This window comes from Leguminivora glycinivorella, chromosome Z (assembly GCF_023078275.1).
Source record: "Leguminivora glycinivorella isolate SPB_JAAS2020 chromosome Z, LegGlyc_1.1, whole genome shotgun sequence".
Classification (NCBI taxonomy): Eukaryota; Metazoa; Arthropoda; class Insecta; order Lepidoptera; family Tortricidae; genus Leguminivora; species Leguminivora glycinivorella.
In genome coordinates this window covers 31,470,822-31,495,122 of record NC_062998.1, presented here as the reverse complement: position 1 = coordinate 31,495,122, position 24,301 = coordinate 31,470,822, and the positions used below count along the sequence as shown (strand labels likewise).

The 24,301-nt window shown below is 41.9% G+C and overlaps 1 protein-coding gene across 1 annotated transcript in view; it reads right to left on the bottom strand.

Annotated features, from left to right (window-relative positions):
- LOC125240650 (chondroitin sulfate proteoglycan 4) overlaps positions 1-24,301 on the bottom strand; it is a 36,328-nt gene that overhangs the window by 4,363 nt on the left and 7,664 nt on the right. Inside the window, exons 9-23 of the mRNA XM_048148649.1 lie at positions 23,983-24,273; positions 23,535-23,732; positions 20,805-20,911; positions 20,242-20,377; positions 18,861-19,036; positions 18,320-18,479; positions 11,561-12,948; positions 10,928-11,081; positions 10,344-10,838; positions 9,672-9,867; positions 6,862-7,017; positions 4,889-6,747; positions 3,862-4,100; positions 911-1,061; positions 175-322 (exon numbers count right to left, since the gene is read on the bottom strand). Of these exons, the coding sequence (XP_048004606.1) occupies positions 215-322; positions 911-1,061; positions 3,862-4,100; positions 4,889-6,747; positions 6,862-7,017; positions 9,672-9,867; positions 10,344-10,838; positions 10,928-11,081; positions 11,561-12,948; positions 18,320-18,479; positions 18,861-19,036; positions 20,242-20,377; positions 20,805-20,911; positions 23,535-23,732; positions 23,983-24,273 (5,814 nt within the window). The 3' untranslated portion in view covers positions 175-214. The remainder of the gene's footprint in view (positions 1-174; positions 323-910; positions 1,062-3,861; positions 4,101-4,888; positions 6,748-6,861; positions 7,018-9,671; positions 9,868-10,343; positions 10,839-10,927; positions 11,082-11,560; positions 12,949-18,319; positions 18,480-18,860; positions 19,037-20,241; positions 20,378-20,804; positions 20,912-23,534; positions 23,733-23,982; positions 24,274-24,301) is intronic.

The following is a 24,301-nucleotide window of genomic DNA, read 5'->3' as shown; positions in this document are numbered from 1 at the left end:
CTCCTTTACGGGACGCATGTCTGAACTGATTCTGTTGATTTTTGATCTACATATTTCTAATTGTAAAATAGTGATATTTTATTTTTCGGAAAAAATCTAAATGGCAATTTTGTTTCTGGGGCCATAATAGAGCGTATGTGTGGAACATATTGTAAGAGGCGAATGTAGGATTACCTGGTCGAGGTTGCCTGGGCAGTGTGAAGGTGTGCGTGGGTCAGACCCAGTACTGGTTGCGACGCAGCATGGGGTTCGCCGGGGCTGCCCCGGGCGCCCTGATCGGGTACGCGGTCTCGCTGGCTTCGTAGCTGCTCCAGTCTTCCGCCTGCCAAACGATATCGTTATTTACTATACAAATGTGAAAAGCAGACTTGTTCAAAACGTGTGTCGCTGTTAAAACACAAACGAAGTGAGTTTATTGCCTCATATTTTTTAACATTACGGGTATGTGTTTGCAACATAAATTAAACTCGACTTGGAGTTATTGAAAGCAGCCGCCCGACGCTTTCATATCGCGTAAACTGACCTCAGACCACGTCACTTACGTCCTGTGGGGTCTTCGGGTGCCGTGCGTTGAGGTCGGGCAGCGGCGTCACCTTGCACGCCACACTGCCACACGACAGTACAATATATCAAGTAGTGAAATTTATACGTCTGTGTGGTCTTCGGTGCTGTAGGGGTACCTCGCATTGAGATCTTGCAGCGGTGTCACCTAGCACGCCACGCTTCCACCCGATGGCATGATATATCATGTAGAGTGACGTCACACTAGGTTACTTACGTCTGTGTGGTCTTCGGTGCCATAAGGGTACCTCGAGTTAAGAGGTTGGGCTGCGGTGCAGCTTGCACGTCACACTGCCACACGACAGCACAATATTCAAATCATGTAGTGACGTCACACCAAGTTACTTACGTCTGTGTGGTCTTCGGTGCCGTAGGGGTACCTCGAGTTGAGGTCGGGCAACGCCGCGTCTGCTAGCGGCGTCACCTTGCATGCCACGCTGCCGCCCGAAGGCAGCGGCGTGCTAGCACCCGTGTGCACAGACTGCTCCGATGACACGTACCTGTAAATAATCATAATCAATTATTTGTTGCCACCATACACCATATCAGGTAGCAGAACTCACACATATGAATTTTAGTGTGCATCAGAATGACTGACCAAAGTGGCAGATCGATGTTGGAGTACCATCAGCATTTACTACCTATTTGCTACTATTTACTACCTATATTGACATATTTGCTACCTAAGTTAGAAAAAAGATTTTCCAAAAATAATGTGGGCAGTCATTCTGACGTCAGGATGACTGCCCAAACTGAGTATGTCGGGATTGGACCCCCTAATTTGCAACAATGTATATACTATGATTTACTAAGTAACTATTTGCTACCTACACATATATTTTTTCCAGACTTTTTAGGTAAAAAATAACGATTTTATGAGCAAAGTATTATTTTTAGAGATTTCTTCCATAAAGTGGGCAGTCATTCTGACGTCAGGATGACTGCCCAAACTGAGTATGTCGAGGTTGGACCCCCTAATTTGCAACAATGTATGTACTATGATTTACTACCTATTTGCTACCTGCACATATATTTTTTTCGGATTTTTTAGGCAAAGAATAACGATTTTATAAGCAATTAGTTTTTTTGTAGAAATATGTTTCATAAAGTGGGCAGTCGTTCATACTTCAAGTTGGACCCCCTAATTTGCAACATTCTATGTCCTATGATTTACTACCTTTGCTACCTACATATAATATCTATACATTTTCATTTTATTTGTTTATAAATAAAATCTGAAAACATACATATAATATTATGTAGGTAGGCAAATGGGGCCTTGGGGCCTATATTTATTTCATTTTATTAAATTTTTCATATTTAAAAAAATCTGAAAACATACATATATTATGTAAGTAGGCAAATGGGTAGTAGTAAATCATAGGACATAGAATGTTGCAAATTAGGGGGTCCAACTTGAAGTATGAATGACTGCCCACTTTATGAAACACATTTCTACAAAAAAACTATTTTGCTTATAAAACCGTTAATCTTGGCCTAAAAAATCCGAAAAAAATATATGTGCAGGTAGCAAATAGGTAGTAAATCATAGTACATTCATTGTTGCAAATTGGGGGGTCCAACCTCGACATACTCAGTTTGGGCAGTCATCCTGACGTCAGAATAACTGCCCACTTTATGGAAGAAATCTCTAAAAATAATACTTTGCTCATAAAATCGTTATTTTTTACCTAAAAAATCTGAAAAAAATATATGTGTAGGTAGCAAATAGGTAGTAAATCATAGTATATACATTGTTGCAAATTAGGGGGTCCAACCCCGACATACTCAGTTTGGGCAGTTATCCTGACGTCAGAATGACTGCCCACATTATTTTTGGAAAATCTTTTTTTTAACTTAGGTAGCAAATATGTCAATATAGGTAGTAAATAGTAGCAAATAGGTAGTAAATGCTGATGGTACTCCAACATCGATCTGCCACTTTGGTCAGTCATTCTGATGCACACTGAATTTTACATTTAGATCGCATCAATGCAGGCAAAATGCGCATAGCCATTTTTATACATTCTGTGATCACAAGCGTCTGTCATATAAAATAACCGAGCGCTTATACACCGTGTCCAATAAGTTTGAATACAGCACAAATAGCCAATAAAACAAAATGAACAAATAGTTACTACATTATTATTATATTTTATGAATGGCACTCTTATTTACTACATTCACAACAAATGTTTTGGAATAAATCCAGCATTAACTTGTTTACCAGCCTCAAACGGATCACACGCGGCACGCACCGTTTTCTTCACATTTCATCCCAAATACTCTCGATAACCTTTTTGAAATGATCTAGGTTTATGATTTTATAAAAGTTTAGTCTTCAAAGCATGTATGACCATACAAAATAGTCTAATACGCCTAAACCTGGAGGCCTGGGTGGCCACTCATGTTTCGGATAAAAAACTGCCAAATTAGTCTGAAACTACGCTAGAATACCATTTGCCGAATGTGCTGGAGGTGCGTCTTGTTGGGACACATGATACTCATTCCCAAGCATCCTTTTTAACTTTAAGGCATTTTTTTCTCCAAAACCTTGGTTTTAAAGAAAAAAACGTTGATTTTAACGCTTTTATCTGTAAGTACTGAAGGTAGTTTATCTCGCTTACATACTGCATCCCACACCTGGGCCGATGGTGAGCTCTGGAACCTAGGCACATTTTTCTAGTTGCCTGGAATGTTATCTATCCTCGGTACCCATAATAGTTTATTTTGGACACGTGGCGTCTGTTTTATCACATACAGATTCTCCTTATAAAAAATAACTCGTCACCTGCGTGCCGAGCAAGTATTTTGTTGGCACTTTACCCCTTTGTTTTTCTTAGACACTTCGGAAATTTCATGTACTTTGTGCTTGTATTTTATTAAGAGGAATATACTCTTTAGTTTAAATAAGAATTTGATGGCCTGTGATCCCTATATCTTTAGAACTGAGGTAAAATGTGAGTATTCGGACTTATTGGACACGGTGTATTAAAAACACTAATACGGTACAACATTCAAATCGCGCATGTTTTATTTTAGACTGCTTAAAACAAAGCATACCTCTTGTTATACATAAAGGCCAGTTGCATCAACCACAGTTAACATCATCAACGTCACTCAGCAGAAGTCTATGGGAAGTCCCATACAAAAAGGAATTGCGAACGCAAAATCGGTGACAGACGGTTTGTTGGTACAAACCACCGTTAAGGCGTCGGAAGGTTACTCGTAAACGCATTATACAGACTTGGTCACAACACACATTGCCTCGAAGCTGCATTCATCTACTTTAACACGTACCGTTTTATGGGTGGCGTGGGGTGCGCCGGCGACGGCATGAGATGGTCGGGCGGGCGCGGCAGCGGGATGGGCGCCACGGCGCCCTGGCTCTGGCCGTGCGCCTTGGCGCGCGCGCGCCGCTCGCCTGCCAGGCAGCGCCGGCACCGCACCAGCGCCAGCAACACCAGCATGGCCAGCACCACGCCAGACAGCGCCATCAGGATCGTCAGGTAGTACGAGGCTGAGTCGCCGTTGGCCACCTAGAGTACAACCGTAATACAGTTCACACTAGTATGGGGATCAGCGTGCGTAGCCAAATGCACAAACACTCACGAAACGCGTCGTCGTAGAAATGCCATTCGGCTACGGGGCCAGATGACATTTTTGGTTTAGTACCATAATAAGAATGTAAGAATTGTAAGTAGAATAAGCACCTTTATTAACTCAATGAATCTTTTAGCTTTATCTTTATCACTTGTGTAAGACTATCAAAATTGTATTGCAAATTACGTCAGTGCAAACTAATATTTCTTCAGCTAATTTATCAGTTTTTCCATGCAATTACAATATAAACAACACGAATTAACGAATTAAGCAACACGAGTAACCCGAAAAATGTTAACCACGCATACTTATCTGGGGCAAAAAGAAGAAAAAACTGACCAAGTAAAGTTCGGCAAAAATTGTTTTTTGGGTTTATTTGTATTTTTTATGATCTTTTTAATGTGTACCTAAAAAGTATATGTTTTCCATAAAACTATCAGCTAAAGTAGAATTAACACTTTCATGAAAACTAATTTTTCCAATGTGGTGCTTGATACTTTTCGACACATCTCAATCAATCAAAATATTATATTTCTACCAATAAAGATAGTCAGATTATGCCCCATAATGTCATCAACGCCATCAAACAAGCATATTGTACTAAGAAATAAACAGTTAAAACTCTGAAACAGTAAAGTCTTGAAATATGATCAGGAATACGATGTCAAAATGATTCGGTTGCATGTTACTCAGTATGCCTATTATCTAATAAATAATAACTTACGAGTACTCCCTCGTGACCCTCGGGATCATTAGGCCCTGGCAAGTTCTTTTTCGATTTGCTTCCAAAATAAATTTTAATTTCGCCTGCAGCCGGCTGAAATATCGTCGCCGCCAGTAGGAATCGGAAACTGTCCTCCATGCCGAATAGTTCGTGAGACCTCTTCTTGGTCACGTAGTAAATTACCCCTGCTTTGATATCTTCGTGCGTGAAGTAAGGAACTTCTCTTTCCCTCGCACTGGTATTTCCTCCTGAACTTCTTATTATGTTCTTGACAGTACCATGCCTAGGTTTATTTAAAATGGTATATAATGGATTACTTCCGGTCAACTTAGCTAGACCGGTTGCGTCCATATTACTAAGAGTTATTCTTGACTTGTCACCGTCAACTTTAATATCTTTCAAAACCATGAGAGGCTGAACCAGGACGTTAATTGTGAAAGGATTTGTTGCATTACTGTTGTGGATGTACGCGATGAGGTCAAAACTGTCACTGGCTGCTGTCATATCGTTCTGCATGTAAATGACCACCTTGTCCATCAAATCTCGATGGGAGAAGTAAGTGACTGGATTCCTGCCCACGTATATCATGCCATGCAGAGGTTGTCGAGTAATATTGTACCATACCTTGTACTTTTTGGCATTCGTTTCGATATATATTTGCTCGGCGGTCACCGTAGCAACATTAGAGCCTTGTTGCAACAATACTGGGTGTAATGCGGACGCGTTCAGCGATACAGGCAACACGTCAATCGTGAATATCTTATACATAGGCTTAAACTGTCCGTCCCATACCCTAAAGTAGAAGGTGGCCGTTTGAAGCATGCCAGAATGCTCATATATTACGCGTCCATTGTTGATATCATCTTGAGTGAATTTGTTTATTGATTGAGCATCGTCAATGCTCAAATTTTTGTCCATCATGACGATCCTTCCTTGGGTGGGACCGCTTATAATATCGTAAAGTATGCCAGAGGGACCGGTGTCAGCGTCCTCAGTGATCAAATCTTTTTTAGTGATAGTATAATTCTCGCCCTGCACTACTTGTATCTGCGGCGTCTCAGTCAAAAGTCTAAAAGGTTGGTCGTTGATTGGAAGAATATGAATAAAGATGGTGACGTTACAGAGGAGAACATAGTCAGGCAGAAGGAAGAGGGACATTTCTATCTTGTCCTGTGTAGTGTCGGAGTCGTCGTGTTGGTAAAGCACGGCGCCGGCCTCGAGCTGCGCCTGCGTGAGCGAGGACACGGGCGGCTGCAGCGCGCCGTGCGCCGGCTGCGACCACTGCGCCTCCACCTGCGGCTGCCGCAGCCCGGCCTGGCTCTCCAGGTACACTACTACGTTCGTAACGTTCACTTTGATCGGAACCTTATCACCCTCGTTCACCTTAATCTGAGGTACATGAACATATTTAGCTAAGCCTCCCGAGGATACCGATATATCGATGTTGAAAACTTGATCCGTTATCGGTTTAGCCAGTGCGGCTTCAACCGTAAATATAAAGGAGTCGTTCGTGTGCAAATCTGAAAAAGGATGTGTATGTTCGTAGTAGACGAGAGTGTTATTGACGTCTTCCTGTGTAAACTGCTTGATAGACTTGTGGTGGCTGTCTTCGCTTAGCATAATCAGTCTGCCCAGAGACGGTGTCCTGTCTATTTTATAGACAATGGTTCTGGTATAATCTGAGCACTTAGCCATCAGCAAATAGTTATTTAATGGTTCTCTCATTAGAGGGAAAACCCGAAGATTCTGCTTTCTGATAAGTTTCAAAGATACAGATTTTGTTGTAATAAGAAATGTAATTTTAGACAGTTCGTGTAGGCCATCCGTAACGTTGAAGATCATTTTGCCTTTTGAGCCATCTGAAAGAAATGAATACATCCTTACAGATTGGTTCGATACTTTTTGCGTAAATATTAATAAGACGCTCATGACTTTCACCTGAAGATATACCAACCAATATAAGAATGACTTACTTTTGTGGACGAACACCACATTCCCGTTATCAATGTCAGCTTGCGTAAAGCGCGTGACGGGCTCGTGGATATTCCCCTTCATAGCGATATGCCCAGAAACTATATCAACCACGATTATTGTAACATTTTCTAGTGGTGTATCAATGTCGTTCACATCTGTAAAAAAGAAACAAAGACGTAGAGTTTAGGTTAGGTTACTATAGCCTGTCCGGTTTTTAGATTGAGCTCGGCATAGTGTATAAACTTTGACGAATTTGATCTTGGGAAATCGGATAGGCTTGTTGAAGGAGCCAGCAACTACCAATAGTTTGATACAAAGTCTTGATGATACAATTCCATGGTTTTTTATTTCGAAATATCTATTATTAATATCGTGCAAACTAAAGTTATTGCCTTGTTATGTTGATATTCATAATTATATGTGATTTTTTCAAGAGATTCGGTCGAGTCATTCACAAACTGGTTTTCTCGACGACCACTTAGTAAAGGGGTCCACTGACGGTCAGTCTACCGGTCGGCAACGGTCAGTTAGACCTAAAAAATGACAGAACACGAAAAATGAGGAGGCAAACTCAAAGGTATGACAGATGGCGCCACCTTATTAGTCCCTTGCACAGACGAAGAATTTCATACGTGAGAGCGAGAAGATATTTTTATCTCTCTCTCTCTCACACGTATGAATGACAGTGACATTCCTAGACACTTGCACAGGCGCCGCCTGGCGGGATAAGATGTCAGTGTGTCTCCTCATTGAAGATCGTGAGTAGGCCTTAACTGTGATTAAAGTGTCAAAAAATCTTAAGCACATGATTTATAGTAAGGCGGCGGAATTGAAAAAAGTCGTCTAGTTTTGAAGTTGATGTGACTGGAGAGTATACTGCTGACAAGTGGTATCGTTGTGATCGGTAGACTTTACTGAGTACGAAATAATGACTTGTCGCATTCTCAGACTGTGGGGGGGGTTAACTATGACGTCACAAAGATCGCGGTCCCGGGTTTCAATTTTTTGCCAATTTGTCTAGAACCCCTTATCCAATTTTGAAAAATGAGGTGTCGATTGAAAGCGTATAACATGCTGATTAAGATTTCTTATATGTGAAAAGTATAGTTTTGTTAGTTATTTTTTAATTGACAATAATGCAAAAAATACTTTTTTTTTAATCTCTTTTTTGATTTTTGTGACTCAAAAAGGCAATGAAAACGGCCACTTAGCTAAAAAATATGTTATATAAATCATTTAACTACATTATTAAGCTATCTGTTGCTTTTTAAATTTCTACGATCGGATAATAAATAAGCAAACTACAATCACATACCTGTAGGCGGGGAGTACCGCTTGACACGCGTTCCCATACATTCGGCGTCTACCAAATTACACCTCGCGCAAAATTCGTTTCAAGCAGATATACCTCTAATCTTATTCATCGTAACCTATCAATATTGGTATCATTTGAAAGTACAATTAAAGTAATTTAAGATACAATGTCAATCATTTTCTTAAAATCAATAATCGCCAGTCTGCGGTGGTTACAAAGGAAAAAAGTGGGTATGCAATTTGACTAGTTTCCTAGATTTGATACCCTAGACGAGTTTAAAAGGGGAGGTAAAGGTGACATATGGGTTGTTCTCTGGCCTAAAAGCTATACAGAGGGTCAGGGGAGAAAAAAAACTAGGGTTTAAGTTTAGTTTTAAGTAATTTTTTCTTTTATTTGTTGATTTTATTGTGTTTAATTTTTTTGTAATTTTATCAAGAATACACGTTGGTTTCTTTTGCTGAAAATTCCCTTTTTTATGAGAAATGTTATGCGTGTCAAGCCGAAGCCAATTAATTGAATACTTAACCCTCAAATAAATATGTAAAAATGCATGCAATCATTAGTATAATTACTTAGCCATAAAAGATAGGACTCCTTAACTCAAAAAATCTTTATTAGTTAAGATTAGTAGTTAAGAAAAAACATGTTATTTGTAATTATTTATAGAAATAAACAGTTTAAATTAAAAAAAAAAAAAAAAGCGGTACTCCCCGCCTACAGGTATGTGATTGTAGTTTGTTTATTTATTATCCGATCATAGAAATTTAAAAAGCAACAGATAGCTTAATAATGTAGTTAAATGATTTATATAACATATTTTTTAGCTAAGTGGCCGTTTTCATTGCCTTTTTGAGTCACAAAAATCAAAAAAGAGAGTAAAAAAAAAGTATTTTTTGCATTATTGTTAATTAAAAAATAACTAACAAAACTATACTTTTCACATATAAGAAATCTTAATCAGCATGTTATACGCTTTCAATCGACACCTCATTTTTCAAAATTGGATAAGGGGTTCTAGACAAATTGGCAAAAAATTGAAACCCGGGACCGCGATCTTTGTGACGTCATAGTTAACCCCCCACAGTCTGAGAATGCGACAAGTCATTATTTCGTACTCAGTAAAGTCTACCGATCACAACGATACCACTTGTCAGCAGTATACTCTCCAGTCACATCAACTTTTTCCGAGACCCTCTCGCCGCTCTACTATTACATGAAGCGTAGAACGGGCGATAAATACATAGTTGATGTAATAAAATAACTTCACTTCTTGGTTCGAATTCCGGTAAGGGCATTTATTTGTGTGATGAGCACAGATATTTGTTCCTGAGTCATGGATGTTTTCTATCTATATAAGTATTTGTATATTATATAAAATCGTTGTCTGAGTACCCACTACACATTTACACAAGCCTTCTTGGGCTTACCGTGGGACTGAGTCATTCTGTGTAATAATGTTGTATAATATATTTATTTATTTTTATTTTAACTTACACAGCTCGTTCCTCGTAAAGGTGAAGGTGCCGCCCTCCCACACGCAGAGGCCGGTGTTGGCGGCCACGATGGGCGTCTCGTCGTTCACCGGCGCCACACTCACGCGCACCGTGAACGGCTCGCTCTCCTTGTTGTTCTCTGTCGCTGCCACCAGCTTGAACGAGTCCGATGACTCCTCGGAGCCGTCGTTTACATACTAAAAATAAGAGTTTGAAAGATTCACGGTTATTTTCATTAGACTTATATTGACCGGGATATAGACCGTGGTTACCTTTTTGATTTTTGTCGAGCTCCTGATATTTCACGCGCGCTGTCTCCGCAACTTTGAGATCCACCCGCCTTCGTCAGTTTTCCGTGATGCAACGTGCATGCAACTGCGTCGAAATATCGGGAGCTCGACAAAAATCAAAAAGGTCACCAAGGTCTATATCCCGGTCAATATAAATCTAATAAAAATAATATTATTGATTAGTTTTATATTTGAAGAATGTACAAAAAGAAGAACTTGCATTGAACTTCACCCTACTGCCTTTCAATTCAACAAATTTTGTAATATTTATTCAATTGCAAAAACAGAGCCGAATAATCGAGTCTTCACAGAGTAAGCAGCGTCGCGAGGCAATGCCATGAAGAAGAAATATATATCGATATCAAATGTAATGTAAGGCGTACCTGAATATTTCCAGAATTGAGTTTGAGAACAGGCAGCAAACTCAGTTCCTGATCGCCCATCAAAATCTTTCCATTTTTAGGTTTTTCTAGTACCTTGTAGGCTACCACTTTTCCTCTATAGTACTCTGTTATCGTGCGGAACATTTCTGGTTTAATGCTGATGGCTTCTCCTTCGACGACTGTCAAATTGGATACGGTTACATAAAAATGTTCTGGTATTATTATTATGTTCAACTCAACGTTTCTCAGCCAAACGATGCCATTGGTGACGTCCATGACGATCTTGTCTCTGGTGCGGTTGACGCCGGACTGCGTGTACACGAGACGGTTGCCGTTAATAATGGACTGGTCGAACACGGTCGTGTGCGCTGGTTCCTCGTTTGAAGTCTCAACCTCGACCACGCCTGGGGTGGCGGTGATTTCTAACCACCCATGATACGGGCCTTGCGTAACTTGGAAAATTATGTTCGATGGCTCGATTTGTGGATGCATGACCTGTTGAAAAGTGTATCATATTAGTAAGAGAATATTTTCCGAGTATGACCTAATGGTCATATTCATATAATTATGAATATTTACATTACCTCTAACACATCTTTGGTGATGTTGACACTCGTAGATTCTTCGACTACTAGAGGACGATTAGTCGTTACTTTGAGCGGCTCCCAATAACTTGATGGGAATATTTTGATTGGATATATCCCTTCACCCCAAGCTTCCAGACACTTCACTTTAAACCTTGAACAGGAAAAAAAATGTTAAGTATTTAAAGATATTTTCTCAAACATGCAATTAAATATTGTCTTTACGTTCCTTAAAATGGACTGGGAAGTATCGCTGTTTGGGCGCAACAACTCGAGAGGACTGTAAAGGGATTTCATATTATTTTTTAGGCCTAGGCCTGCAAAGTAACTTTTTTTTATAAAACATTGTCCTTTAGAGCATTTTTTTTTTATTTCATTGTATGTTTGAGAAAAGCACTATACATGCCTCGGCGTGAAAACGGATTCCCGGCCTCGTATCCCTATCCGTCGCACACTCGCTCGGCAGTATATACCCACTTGGTCGGAAATCCTCATTTTCCCGGCCTCTGATGTAATGTACTATTATTAACTAATCAAGTTTGTTGAATTGTAATCACAAGGAAAATGTAATGTATGCAATATGTATGTATAATTTAAGCCAAACATCAGAGTGTAAGTCAAATATGTATGCACCTGAACTGGTCGGCAGGAGTCCGGGGCTCGCGATGGCGGTAGGCCACGCGGCCGGCTGCCACGTCCAGCTGTGAGAACGTCACCGCTCCTTGCCCCTCCCCGACCTCAATAGCGCCATGCTTCGGCTCCAGCGTCACCTCGTACCGAATGTCTTCCTCCAAACAGTTCATGTTCGTGTCCACTTGCATATCCCTCGTCGTAATCACAACCGCTTTACCGTTTTCCACTATTGACCCGTTTGTGGGATACATTCTAATAAACGGCGGCGACGCTTGAATCTCAAGATTTCCGTTCACGTCGAATAAACCATCTGATATCCAGAATGCCATCTTGCCGTACTCTTTACCTTGATGTTTGAATAGTACCAGGTTCTTATTAATATCGTCCTGGGAGAATTGAGCAATCTGTTCGGCGGGATTATCGGCTCTGTATATGCCTCCGTTCGGCGGGTCTTTAGTGAATCTTTGTATCGTGTAGATGATATCTGCCGGCTTCGTGTCCAGGTCGGCGTCGGTGTAGCTCAGGTCCCTGGCCGTGATGAGGCGGGCGCCGCCGTGTACGATGTGAAACACCTTATCGTTCGCCCTCACCGGGCTGTTGTCGTTCTTTAGTATTATATCGATGTGAAACACCCCAACATACTGAAAATCTTCGGGTTCAGGACTAAGAGCCATAAAATGAAAAGAATCGTGTCTACTTTCGGAATCATCGTGTGAGTAGTAAACCCTATCTGAATTTAGTTCCTTTAATGTGAAATAAGTGGTGTTGTCTCTCAATATTTTTAAGCTTTCGCTTATTACTTCGATTTTTCCGTGTCTCGGTAAATGGGTTATATTGAAAACAAGATTTGTAACAGACTCCGTTCGGAAATTAAGATGAGTAGTAGGTATGACCATTCTAGAGCCTTCCATAACCTGTAGTCGTTCTAAAGTCGTATGCACACGTCCCAGCGAATGTTCCGAAGTGGAGTAGGCTGGCGTGTGTCGAATCGTCATTACTCCAGTTATGTTTTCACACTCGGTAGCTCCAACTACAAACGAGAATTCGTCTTGGATGTGAGAGTACGCCCGTCTATGCAGGCGGTACCACAGCTGGTCGGTGTCGATATGTTGCTGAGTAAAGGTGCTGTGTGTTTGCAGATGATACTTCCCGGAAGAAAGGTGCAGTATGCCATACTTGGGCGACTTAAGTATCGTATAAAGAATTCGATCGCTCGGTAAGCCAATCGGCTTCGTTTTGAATTTCAAATGTTGCGCCGAAATGAACGCTTCTCTGGTATTATTTAAAACCAGTTCTTCATTAACCGATTGGTAAAGATCGAGTTTGATGAAAGTCAGTCGAAAGTCGTACAAAGTGTTCGTTCGAATCGTGCCCACTGAAGCTTTGAACTGTCAAATACAAAAATATAAAAATTTTACCTTCCAATAAAATTTGTATTATTTTGCCTGGTATATCCGAGGTCTTTATAGAGAGTACGTCGCAGACGTCGCATCGGACCGATAGATGGCGCCATCGTTCGTTGTAAGTCGCTCCGGCGTCTCACCGCCGCGATGTTGGTAGTCCCGTTTTTCCCCACCTGCAACACAAGGCCCCCCCGCGCCCCGACTCGCCACCAGCCACCCTCATTGTTGAGGAGAAGTGCCGACGGTATATTAAGCCTACCAGGAAGGCATCACTCAGACCTCGGATATACCAGGCAAAATAATACAAATTTTATTGGAAGGTAAAATTTTTATATTATTTGTGCCGTTTGTATATCCGAGGTCTTTATAGAGACCTGTTTATTATCTCCTGGTGGCGAGTCAGCTGGCGCGCAACCCTTTGGTAGCCCTATTGGCATAGCATAGAAGAATAAGTGAATCAGTTGAACCGATTTGACAGATGTATCAGTCGAAATAGCCTTCGATCCGCGAATATCTCGGTGCCAGAAACGCATAAAGAGATTTTCGTGATGACGTTTAGCTTTAGTCAGCGAATAGTTAGAGAAATGACATTATTATACATCGCAGATCAAAACCAAAAAAAGATGTAGGCGAGGCTGACTTGAACAAGATACAAAAACCTTAGATACACTATTATTATTAACAGACACGTTATTTTATCAGGTTATAAACCCAATTTCAGACACAAAGTGTGGAAATTAACTGTAAAAGTAGTGTAACTATCTGTACTGTAGCAGGGTAACGTAATTGATACTGCTTTTGTCAACCCTTCGTAAAAATTATCTAAATCAATATTAGCTTTGATATGACTATTTAAAGTCCAACGTCTTACGTCCATATCAAACACAGAAAAAGGTCATCACTCACGCGCCCAAGGGCTATTTGTTACAATACTGGTATTTTCGATCAGACTATTTCGCGTCAAGCGAGCGCGGTTGCAAGCGAGACTCCTGAACTCTGAACTCTTTTTAGTGAGGGCATTTGAGGATACCGATCGCTCGGTAAAACTAGCCTAGAAGATGAAAAGTACGAGCGCTGTCGATTGCTACTACACTGAACGGAGGTATCAGTCGATTTCTTTAAGTCAGTCATTGACTCTTAGGGTAATCCATTACCTAATCCAAAACCCGATGCGACGGATTTCTACTTCGTGCAATGAAGGTCGACAGAGTAGACTGAGAGGTGGAGACGTCCGTGTCGCATCGCTGGTGGTTGCTGAACACGTCGTGGTAGCAGGTCAAGGGGTGAATTTAACACCGCCACACATGCGCGCTTTAAGAGCGTAGGCGGAGCGCAATAATGGCGGTGCACCGCACTAACGCTGGCGTTGCGCCCAGTGGGCGCTAGCGGGAACGAACGAGCGCTGATAGCGAGCGCAACGCGCGCGGGACGCGAGCGGAATGCACGCGCATTCAGCGCGCTGATAGCGTAGCGTTAGCGAAGCGGAATGCGCTTTATGTGTGGCGGAGGCTTAATACGTACCGTTGTACGGCGTAATGCAGGGCTCTCGCAGACGAAGAGGTACGATGACGGGCGAAGCAGAAGAAGGCGAGGTCACCGAAGGTCACTTACTTGGCTCCCAGGGGTGCATACTGACCTCGTACGACAGTCTGTTGGAGTCAGCAGTTACTGTCGTAGTTACTCGTAACAGAAGAGATGTAGTCCTGCCATCGTACAGCATAACATAACATACAACTGAACTGTGCATAGCATATAGTGCTATGCGAACCTTAATCCGACTGCATGTCACTTCAGTCGCCAGCGCCACCGCCTGTTGAAGATTATTCTCCATCGGAAGAGCTTTAGTTCGTACAATGTTCCGATTATTGAAGGTCTTATCGGGCTGCAGATGCAAGCAAAACAGGGGCGATTGGCCTACAGCTATCGGCAGCTGTACGAGGTAATGCTGGAAACTACAGCGGTGCAACCTTCCTCTGTAGACCACGAAAGTTGTGAAATTTATGAAATCAGGTTCTACGATCGAATCAAGCACTATATCAATTGAGTATAGTCGAGCCAGATGATAACTACTGAAGTACTCCTGAGTTCCTGGCCCCTTTCGCTTTGAGCTGGAATCTGAAGTTCACTAAGGCGAAGCAGGTTTATTTTTCCCAATTTGTTTATTAGAGGCTCGGCGAATAAGTTAATCTCTCGAATGGACAGGGGGCGCCACAAGCCTCCGGGAAATCATCGTGTACTTGGAACCCCCGCGGCCAGATTGCCGATCGGTTTTGGTGTCCGCCCGGTAAACAGACGCACGCTCAGGATGCAGGACGCTGGCTCGAATTCAGATCTGGACATTCTGAAAGGGATTTTTTTTTTTTTTCCCCGCAAACCTTTACGATGTCTTTGACCTACACAATGAGCGATGTACAGGAATCACAGGGTCTTCTCGCGAGGCGCCTCTCCGATTAGATAGCTCGCGAACATCGTCAGGACACCCTCGCAGCAGTGCGGCTCCTCGTCCGGTTATTGACGTCTTACCTCGTTCAACTATGGGTGTCCAAACCACGTTAGGACGTAGCATCTTTAGAATTTATCTGTTCTCACTTCGGCGACGGAGGAGTCCTTGGTCAAAATAGAGTGTAAATACAGTCGTACTTCACGGGAACTGGAAAGAGAAGAGTGGATACCATAGTGTACGGGATGTCAGCTGATAGCGGCGCCCGGCGTCACATTGGAGGGTAGTATCAGCCTGGTCAGCAACAGAGTCTGCAACGATACCGTAGCAGACGGAGCCTGGATAGTCGTGGTCGTGGCACCATTGTAGGGGAAGACAGTGTTCGCGGTGAGCGTGACATCTTAGGCGCGACGGGCGTTATCAGCGTGGCGGCTAGCAGCACCAAGGGCCCACATCAGCAATCTTACCAGCTTGTCACTGCAGCAGACGCTGTTATGTTCGGCGGTGAGATTGAGACGGCCGTCGTCAGCTCGAAAGGCGTCTCGATGCCCTGTCGCGTCACGCAGTATCGTGCTCGGTGGCCTTCTCGAGGTGGCCGCCGTCAGCGCGGGAGGCACCGGCGCAAGCGTGGCAGTCAGCTACATCGGTGAACAGCATCAACAGAGTTCGCGGCGTCGTCACGGCAAACGCGGCAGGAAAATTAGCGACGCCTTCGCGGTAGCCGCAGTATTGCGCTCGGGGGCGCGATGAAGGTCGCCGCGTCTACAATCTTACCTCGTGCGATCGAGGCGACATCAAGGCGCCAGCATGAGCGTGTCGGCCGACGACACCGGTGGAAAACTTCAAGTAGCTTGCGGCGTTGTCACGGCAGACGCAGCAGAAGGATTGCGACGCCTGTGCAGCGGTTAACAGTATTACGCTCCGCATCACCACTGAGGCGCCAGCATAAGCGTGGCGGCCAGCAATACTGGTGGACAGCTTCGGCAGGGTCGCGTCTCGCGTCGTTGTCACGGCATATGAACGCTCTACATCACCATCGAGGCGCCAGCATAAGCGTGGCGGCCAGCGATACTGGTGGACAGCTTCAGCAGGATCGCGGCGTTGTCACGGCAGATGAGCTCGCTGCATCACCATCGAGGCGCCAGCATAAGCGTGGCGGCCAGCGATACTGGTGGACAGCTACAGCAGGTCAGCAGGATCGCGGCGTTGTCACGGCAGACGAACGCTCTGCATCACCATCGAGGCGCCAGCATAAGCGTGGCGGCCAGCGATATTGGTGGACAGCTTCAGCAGGCTCGCGGCGTTGTCAAGGCAGACGCACGCTCTGCATCACCATCGAGGCGCCAGCATAAGCGTGGCGGCCAGCGATACTGGTGGACAGCTTCAGCAGGATCGCGGTGTTGTCACGGCAGACGAACGCTCTGCATCGTCACCATCGAGGCGCCAGCATAAGCGTGGCGGCCAGCGATACTGGTGGACAGCTTCAGCAGGATCGCGGCGTTGTCACGGCAGACGAACGCTCTGCATCGTCACCATCGAGGCGCCAGCATAAGCGTGGCGGCCAGCGATACTGGTGGACAGCTTCAGCAGGATCGCGGCGTGGTCACGGCAGACGAACGCTCTGCATCACCATCGAGGCGCCAGCATAAGCGTGGCGGCCAGCGATACTGGTGGACAGCTTCAGCAGGCTCGCGGCGTTGTGGCGGGGGCAGAAGGTGGCCGCGCTGGTAGCCTGCGTATTGACGACTGATCACTAACGGCACGGCGCTCGCGTCGGGGCAGCAGCAGACATACTTACAGCGTCGCACGCGACGCCTATGCGGCGGCCACAACGTTGTTCGGCGGCACCGCAGAGATGGCCATCGTTAACGAGGAGGCAACTTCTACGTAACCTCGGCGGCGCCGACGCGCGGACAACACTGCCGCGGTCAGCGGCGCTATCGCAGCGCTACAGTAAGTTTCGGCGTCGACACGTGGCTTGGGGCCTCCGCACCGAATCGGAATTCTTTCTAAAATAATATGAATCCGCTCACCCATTCGTCGGAGAAATTCAAACCTCCTTGGAGCGCGGTATTCCTCCACCGCGCCCGCCGCCGCCGCCGCCGCCGCAGCCCGCAGGTCGCGCAGCCCGCGGTCGCGAAGCACGTGGTCCCCGGAGCACGTGGTCCCCGGCGGAGCAACTTACCTACGTTACCGCTTATATTCTCGCGCGAAACTTTTAATACGCGGATAACACTTCCTACTTTAGTCTCGGAAATGCGAATAGTTTAAAAAGAAAACTGATTAACGGTAACGATTTTTGCAGCATGGAACTTTCTTACAAAAAAGTGGGTAGAATCATAAAGCACCGCTCGTTCATTTCTATAGTGAGAACCCCGAAAGACGAATAATGATCGCTAGCGAGGCATAATATATCTCATTATTCAAGACGAACGAGCGCAAATTAAAAGGGAAGAAAGAATTGACGGATGAAATTGAAAAATTTCATAATTCCGAAACGTTATAAGCCACTTTTTAAATAAAAACACGAATAACTCTGGTTTGACCAGAAATAACAAGGAAATAGAAACTAAAAGATTAATTTCGAGACACCATGCTGTAAAAATGTTCGAACGGAATACGCGACAACCGGTCACTTCGGCGTTCGACGAAACAATGAGGGTGGCTGGTGGCGAGTCGGGGCGCGGGGGGCCTTGTGTTGCAGGTGGGGAAAAACGGGACTACCAACATCGCGGCGGTGAGACGCCGGAGCGACTTACAACGAACGATGGCGCCATCTATCGGTCCGATGCGACGTCTGCGACGTACTCTCTATAAAGACCTCGGATATACAAACGGCACAAATAATATGGTATTAGTCTAAGTAGAGTATAAGAGAACTAAAAGCCAGATAAAAATATTAAAAAATGTGCATACCTTGAATTCGTCATGGGAAGGGTTTCCGAGCAGATGCATGTAGCGAACGCGGCGGAAGGTGACCATCTCACTTGTGAACGAGTCCACTGTCTGCCAAGTGCCGTCCAAGACTCGCAGTCGTTCTATCACTCCAAACTGAGGAGGCTTGACTATGTCATACCTACAAGATTAAATTACAAGTGAACTTCATAGCATATGTATACTCTATATATTGAAACCGGACTTTCTTTTAAGCAGTATATAATTTTTATGTGTATGCAATGATTGAAATTAATTGAGAAAGTTCGTATTCTAAGCTGTCTAGAGTTTCGGATGTGGTGTATTTGAGAGTTAACCTGGCTGCCGCCTTACATTCTGAGTACCGCTCTAAATTGTCTATCTAACTCCAGTTCCTTTGAAATACAACTTCTATCACTGAACCAGGTAAGTATATAGTTTTAACATTAGGTACTTTATTGTACTAGGATTGCTTACAGAGTAGCGGCTTTTTGGTGGCAAGTGTAGATTAGTTAGCCTTTTAGATAAATTAGTAACAACTTACTTGACTTGCACATTGCTCTCGTCAGCATTGGTGGTGAAAGTGAGGTTGTCAGCTGTGATGATGGCGAATGAATTGTGCACAAGCTGTAGGCCAGTGTTGTTTATGAGGCGCACTTGGAGGGGTACTATTGATATGCGCAGAATCGCCGGGCCGCTGGTTTCAATGCCGTCTGAGACCTGTCACAGAATGCAAAACTTTAATAATGCAAAATTTTCCTGGTCACAGATGAGGTCTTGGTGGATCTAGAGACAGTGAGTTTAAACATCCAAGACAGTAACGTATTCACTAGATGAAAAGTAGACGTTTGGTACCTACGCACCAATTCTGACTCGTACCCCATTCAGTGCTAATCACGACACATTGTTGTTTTGGCTCTACGACGCATTTTCGCTACATACGGGGAAGCCTTTTTACGGCCTTTTGGTTATCATTATAATATTTTCTTCGTGTTTGCTGCTTGTAGTGCTTTTATAAAGCCAACCAACTATGTATAATTATAATACCCACTTATGTATAGAGGAACTTAATCATGTAATAACATTATAATTGATGCGTATAATTGATGGAAAACCTTTTGATCATCCTGCTCAGTCGTTGTTTCAAAAATATGAAATTCTAATGTTGCCATCCGTATACATATTGACTGTGTGCATGTATGTAACAGCAGCGGCTGGTGCATACAAGCCGATTCCCACCGGCTTGCCTAAAATTGATTACTAGTAAAGTACCTAATGTTAAGGTAGGTTTCTTTTTGCTTTGGTGTTGCCTAGCAGAAATTTTCACCAGCCGCCACTGGTATGTAAGGTCCAATATAATTAACTTTAAATGTAGCTCAAAAGTATCCTGCACTCAGTCGCGTAGACGACCAAGATTTCAAATCCCAAAGCAACGACTCGCGAAGTCTCGACTATCGCTTGACGTCATGGGACCGATTGCATACAATTCTGTGCCTAATGCCATCAAAGACTCGACAAGTGATGCCATATTCAAAAAGAAACTTAAATCGTTTCTTATATAGATAAGGCATACTATTGTATCGCCGACTTTATAAATGCTCCGGTGAGTAATTGACCCAGCACCGTCTGATAATCAGGTTTTTGTAGTAAAGTAACTACCTACACTTTTTTTTGTTTATAAATAATTTAGTTCTGTGAACCTAATGTATAATAATGTCTTAAATTTGTTTTAATTCATTTAAAATGGACGAATTAAGTGTAATAGTTTTAACTAGTTTTAAGGCTATTACGTGTAATATGTATATTTTATATTTACCAATAAAGTCTGTATATCTGTATTATAAGATAACAGACAGACAGTTACTTCCGACGTTTGAACAGAACTGGGCTTTCTCCGTGGTATCAACAAAGGTCAATAAACTTACCTGTAAGGTGACTTTCAGTGATGTTTTATTCAGTTGTTTCTCATTATTCGATCCGTGGACGTATGAGATGACTCCAGAGTCAATGTCTTGCTGTGTGAAAGAATCTACTGGTTGTCCGGACATCTCAATATGACCACTGAAATAGGGACATAAATGACATAAGTAAATGCTTCATTTATGTAGTTTATTAAAAATTTCACATGACTGCATTTATATTGTCACATGGGCATTTTCGCGAGAAGAATCACCAAAAATATTTTTTCTAAGGTAGGTAGATTTTATGTTTTTCCTAATCAGAATCACAAACCCTTTCGATCTAGGGCACAAAACAAGAGACAAAAAAATGGTCCCAAAATTTTCGATTTATTTGCATACTTTTCATGGTAACAAAGTGGAATAATTCAATTTGGGACGCTTTTTTCCGCGTAGTAGGATGGAAAGGGCTCGTGATTCTGAGTAGGAAAAACATTAAATTTACCTATTTTAGAAAAAAGGTTTTTAAATATTTTTTCGCGAAAATGCCCACTTTACATATTATTTATCACGAATATGTCTCAGTTTACCTCTGCAGTTCATTTTTTCCGTGCAACACAGTGTATAGCAGATCCTCCGGTAGCGTGTCAGGGTCTTCCGCCTTTAGAATATCTGAAGTGATAACTTTACGCGTTCCCTGAAATTGAAAACTTACTGAGAACCATTGTTAGGGCCAGTTGCATCAACCACATTTGACAGACACATCATCGTCACGCAGCACATGTCTATTGAACTTCCCATACAATAAAATTTAACGAACGCTTTAACGGCGACAGGCGGTTTTATGCTACTGGCCCTTAATAATTAGATATTTTCCGTAGATATTTTTCCCTCTGGATATTGACAATATGGATATTTTATAAAAATGTATATTGAATAACTACATTCTGGAAAAATAGAGTAGAAATTAATAGTGGCGCTACCGTCTATGTAAACAGTTTCGCATGCGTGAACTATTGAGTCACTTTTGACTCTTTTGAGTCTCGTATGACAACAGTAAACGTCGCTATGATATAAAAAAAATTATAGCATTTCTACTCTTTTTTGCTAGGCTGTATAGCTACTAACTACGCCTCTTTGTCAGACTATTTTATTTCTTATGTAGGCATGTTTTTAGATGATAACTTGATAAGAGGTCTCACAGTCATATTTGTCACACGCATCTAGGCAGGTGATAGTTCACCAAGCCCACCAAGATACCCTAAGACGAGGGCGGTAGGCCTAGACCTAGATGAAAATGTTGATGAGAGTTATAATAATATATTAAGTATGAGCATGCGTTGTAAATAGTAAAAATTAGAGATGGACCGAATATTCGGTACGGTATATTCGGCAAATTTTTCGATGTTCGTATTCGGCCGAATAATTCGGTTGTATTACCGAATATTTATCGAATAAACAAAGTAAATAACTAATGAAGATCTTACGTATTCCATTGGATAATAAGCTCCTATTTTAGTAGCTTTTTAAGGAATAGGCTACTTGACCCTTTTTCAAAGTATGTCTTATATTATTAATTACTGTCTAATTAAACGAAAAAAAATAGTACCATATTTTATTACGACTTAAAAACCTGCAAAAAAAATATTTAAAGTTTACTTTTACGTGATCAGGCAAAAACAACACCAGCCATATTAATCTATATTCTATAGAATATCTATGACATGACGTCAGTATATTTAGAAAAAAATTTGACACTGTCACAGCTGAGCAACGACTATGAATTTTAATACAATAGAGGTTGCTTCTATGGAGATTAGATTAGTACCTCTAATTTCCATAGTTGGTTTGAATTATGTGACGTCACTCCAATGGCCAACACCGTTTTCGGAGTCCATAATTTAAAAAAAAACATACACTCATCTTTAATTAAAAATACGCAGTCATCACGCACTTTTAATCCCCGCAAGCTATAAATATTAATTTCTTAAGTCAAATACTACAGAAAACAATAACTTGATGTGCTAAATTCGATACGAGTCTAGTAGCCTATTGCTAAAAAGAGAAAATCTATGCGTCAGAATATAAATACAATTGTTTTGTAAAAAAGTTAAAAAGAGAACAGTTTGCGTTGTTTTAACTAAGTTTTAATTATCCACTAAATCATAAAAACATAATTGTAGTAACATATGTAGCCATTATCAATCATTTAATAGTTTTAATGAACATCCCCTTTAAAAATATTCTTATTCGGCAAAGTCCATATTCGGCCCATCTCTAGTAAAAATTGAAGTCTACAGCATTCAAATACTTACACTCTGTTAATGCGGCGTGCTTCTGCACAGTATCTCAAAACTCATGCAACTACGCAAAGCAAAATTAATCCAACTAAAGATAATTTAAAATTAGATTCGTGGGTTAAGTAACACTTCTGGGATTAAAAATGTATGCGTATGCTATACAGTTATACATAAAACACAACACTGAAGCAGCGGGAGTACTCTGAAAAAAATAAAACGTAAAATAACTTCCATTCTAAAATTAAAAGTTAACTAAATAATCTCACACAAAATGCACCTGTCTAATATTTAATACACCTTACATTTTTAGGTCTTAAATTTCGAAAACAATATTTGTATTTTAAAGCTTTTTAGCCTTGCGATTAATAAGTGTAATAACTCTACATAAAACTCGTTCAAAGGTGTACTTCTATCCATAGTTGGGAGATACAGTAAATTTGTGACATTTATAATTTTATCATAACTTTTGACACAAAAATAATAATAATTTTGTGGGACATACATAATTTTATCTGCTTAAATTGGCATTCAATCGATTAATCAGTCACATGTTTATTTCTGTGGTGAAATGTTTTAACATCTTATGCCGGTACTAAACGGTACTAAATTGTATTCAGTTGACGAATGCGACAATGTCTAACTAATAAAGAAATGATTTCAAAAAATACGCATGCGGGTTACGGTTATTGCGCTACTAAATAAATAAAAACGCTCGGCAAAAATAAAATAAATCTGAAAATTTTATCTACTGTTAAGTAGGTATTTTAAGTAATGAGGTCAATGTGGGAAAGACCAGCATATATAGTTTAGGTTGGAATGTAATAGCTCAAGAACTTGAAAAGTATAAGCTTCTATAGCTTGTATAGTATAAGTTCTGTGAGTCGAGTGCGTAATGCGTATACGAAGTACGAACGCAGAGTTAGAAGCGACAAAAGAGCATGTAAACAATATTCTCTCACATATACGATCTTCTTCACATTGATCTTTATTATTCTGGAAACCGTTACATTTTCTGCCTACCTGTGTCAGTCTTAATACTTTAGCCGGAAGCAAATTGAGGACCGGAGGGTCATTGACCGGAGTGACGTTGACATGTAAGACAAAAGTATTCCTTCCTTGCAAGTAGCTTGGTAGAGTAAATTTAGTCTCTGGAATAAGCTCCATGTCGAGTACAATTGAATCTTGATGATTCTCAGAACCGTCATGAACGTACCTAACCTGCAAATACGTAAACAGACTATATTATTACTAGCCATTTTTAAATTTATATGATTCAGCAAATGCAAAAGAGAAACAATGAAATCTTGACTTTTATTTGCCAAGCAAAATACATTGGCATAGTATTCTCGGCTAACAAGACTGATGTTTGTCAGAGAAAGTTTAAAAGGTCGCGAGCCGAACGTGCAAGAAAATTGGGCGATACGCCAATACCACTGCTTATAAAAGAAAAAAGAACAATATTACGCACCTTGTCTCTTGACAAATTCATGAGCGTAAAGAATTGCTTCATCTTGCCGTCGCCGTCAAGATAATTGGAATACTGTGGAGAGTTCCTTTGCGGAGACAAATCGATAGCTATCCTCCCGTGTTGCGGGGACTGGGTCAGATGGAACACGACCCCTGAGGGTCGCACGCCGTACTTGTGGTGGTCTAACACTACGTCGATGTTCTGCGTCGTGATCACAGCCACCCCGCCTTCTAGCACTGTTAGAGGATACAGTGATACCAGCTCTAGTTCGCTGCTGGATTTTGAGAATACCTAATGAACAAAAATCACATAAGATAAT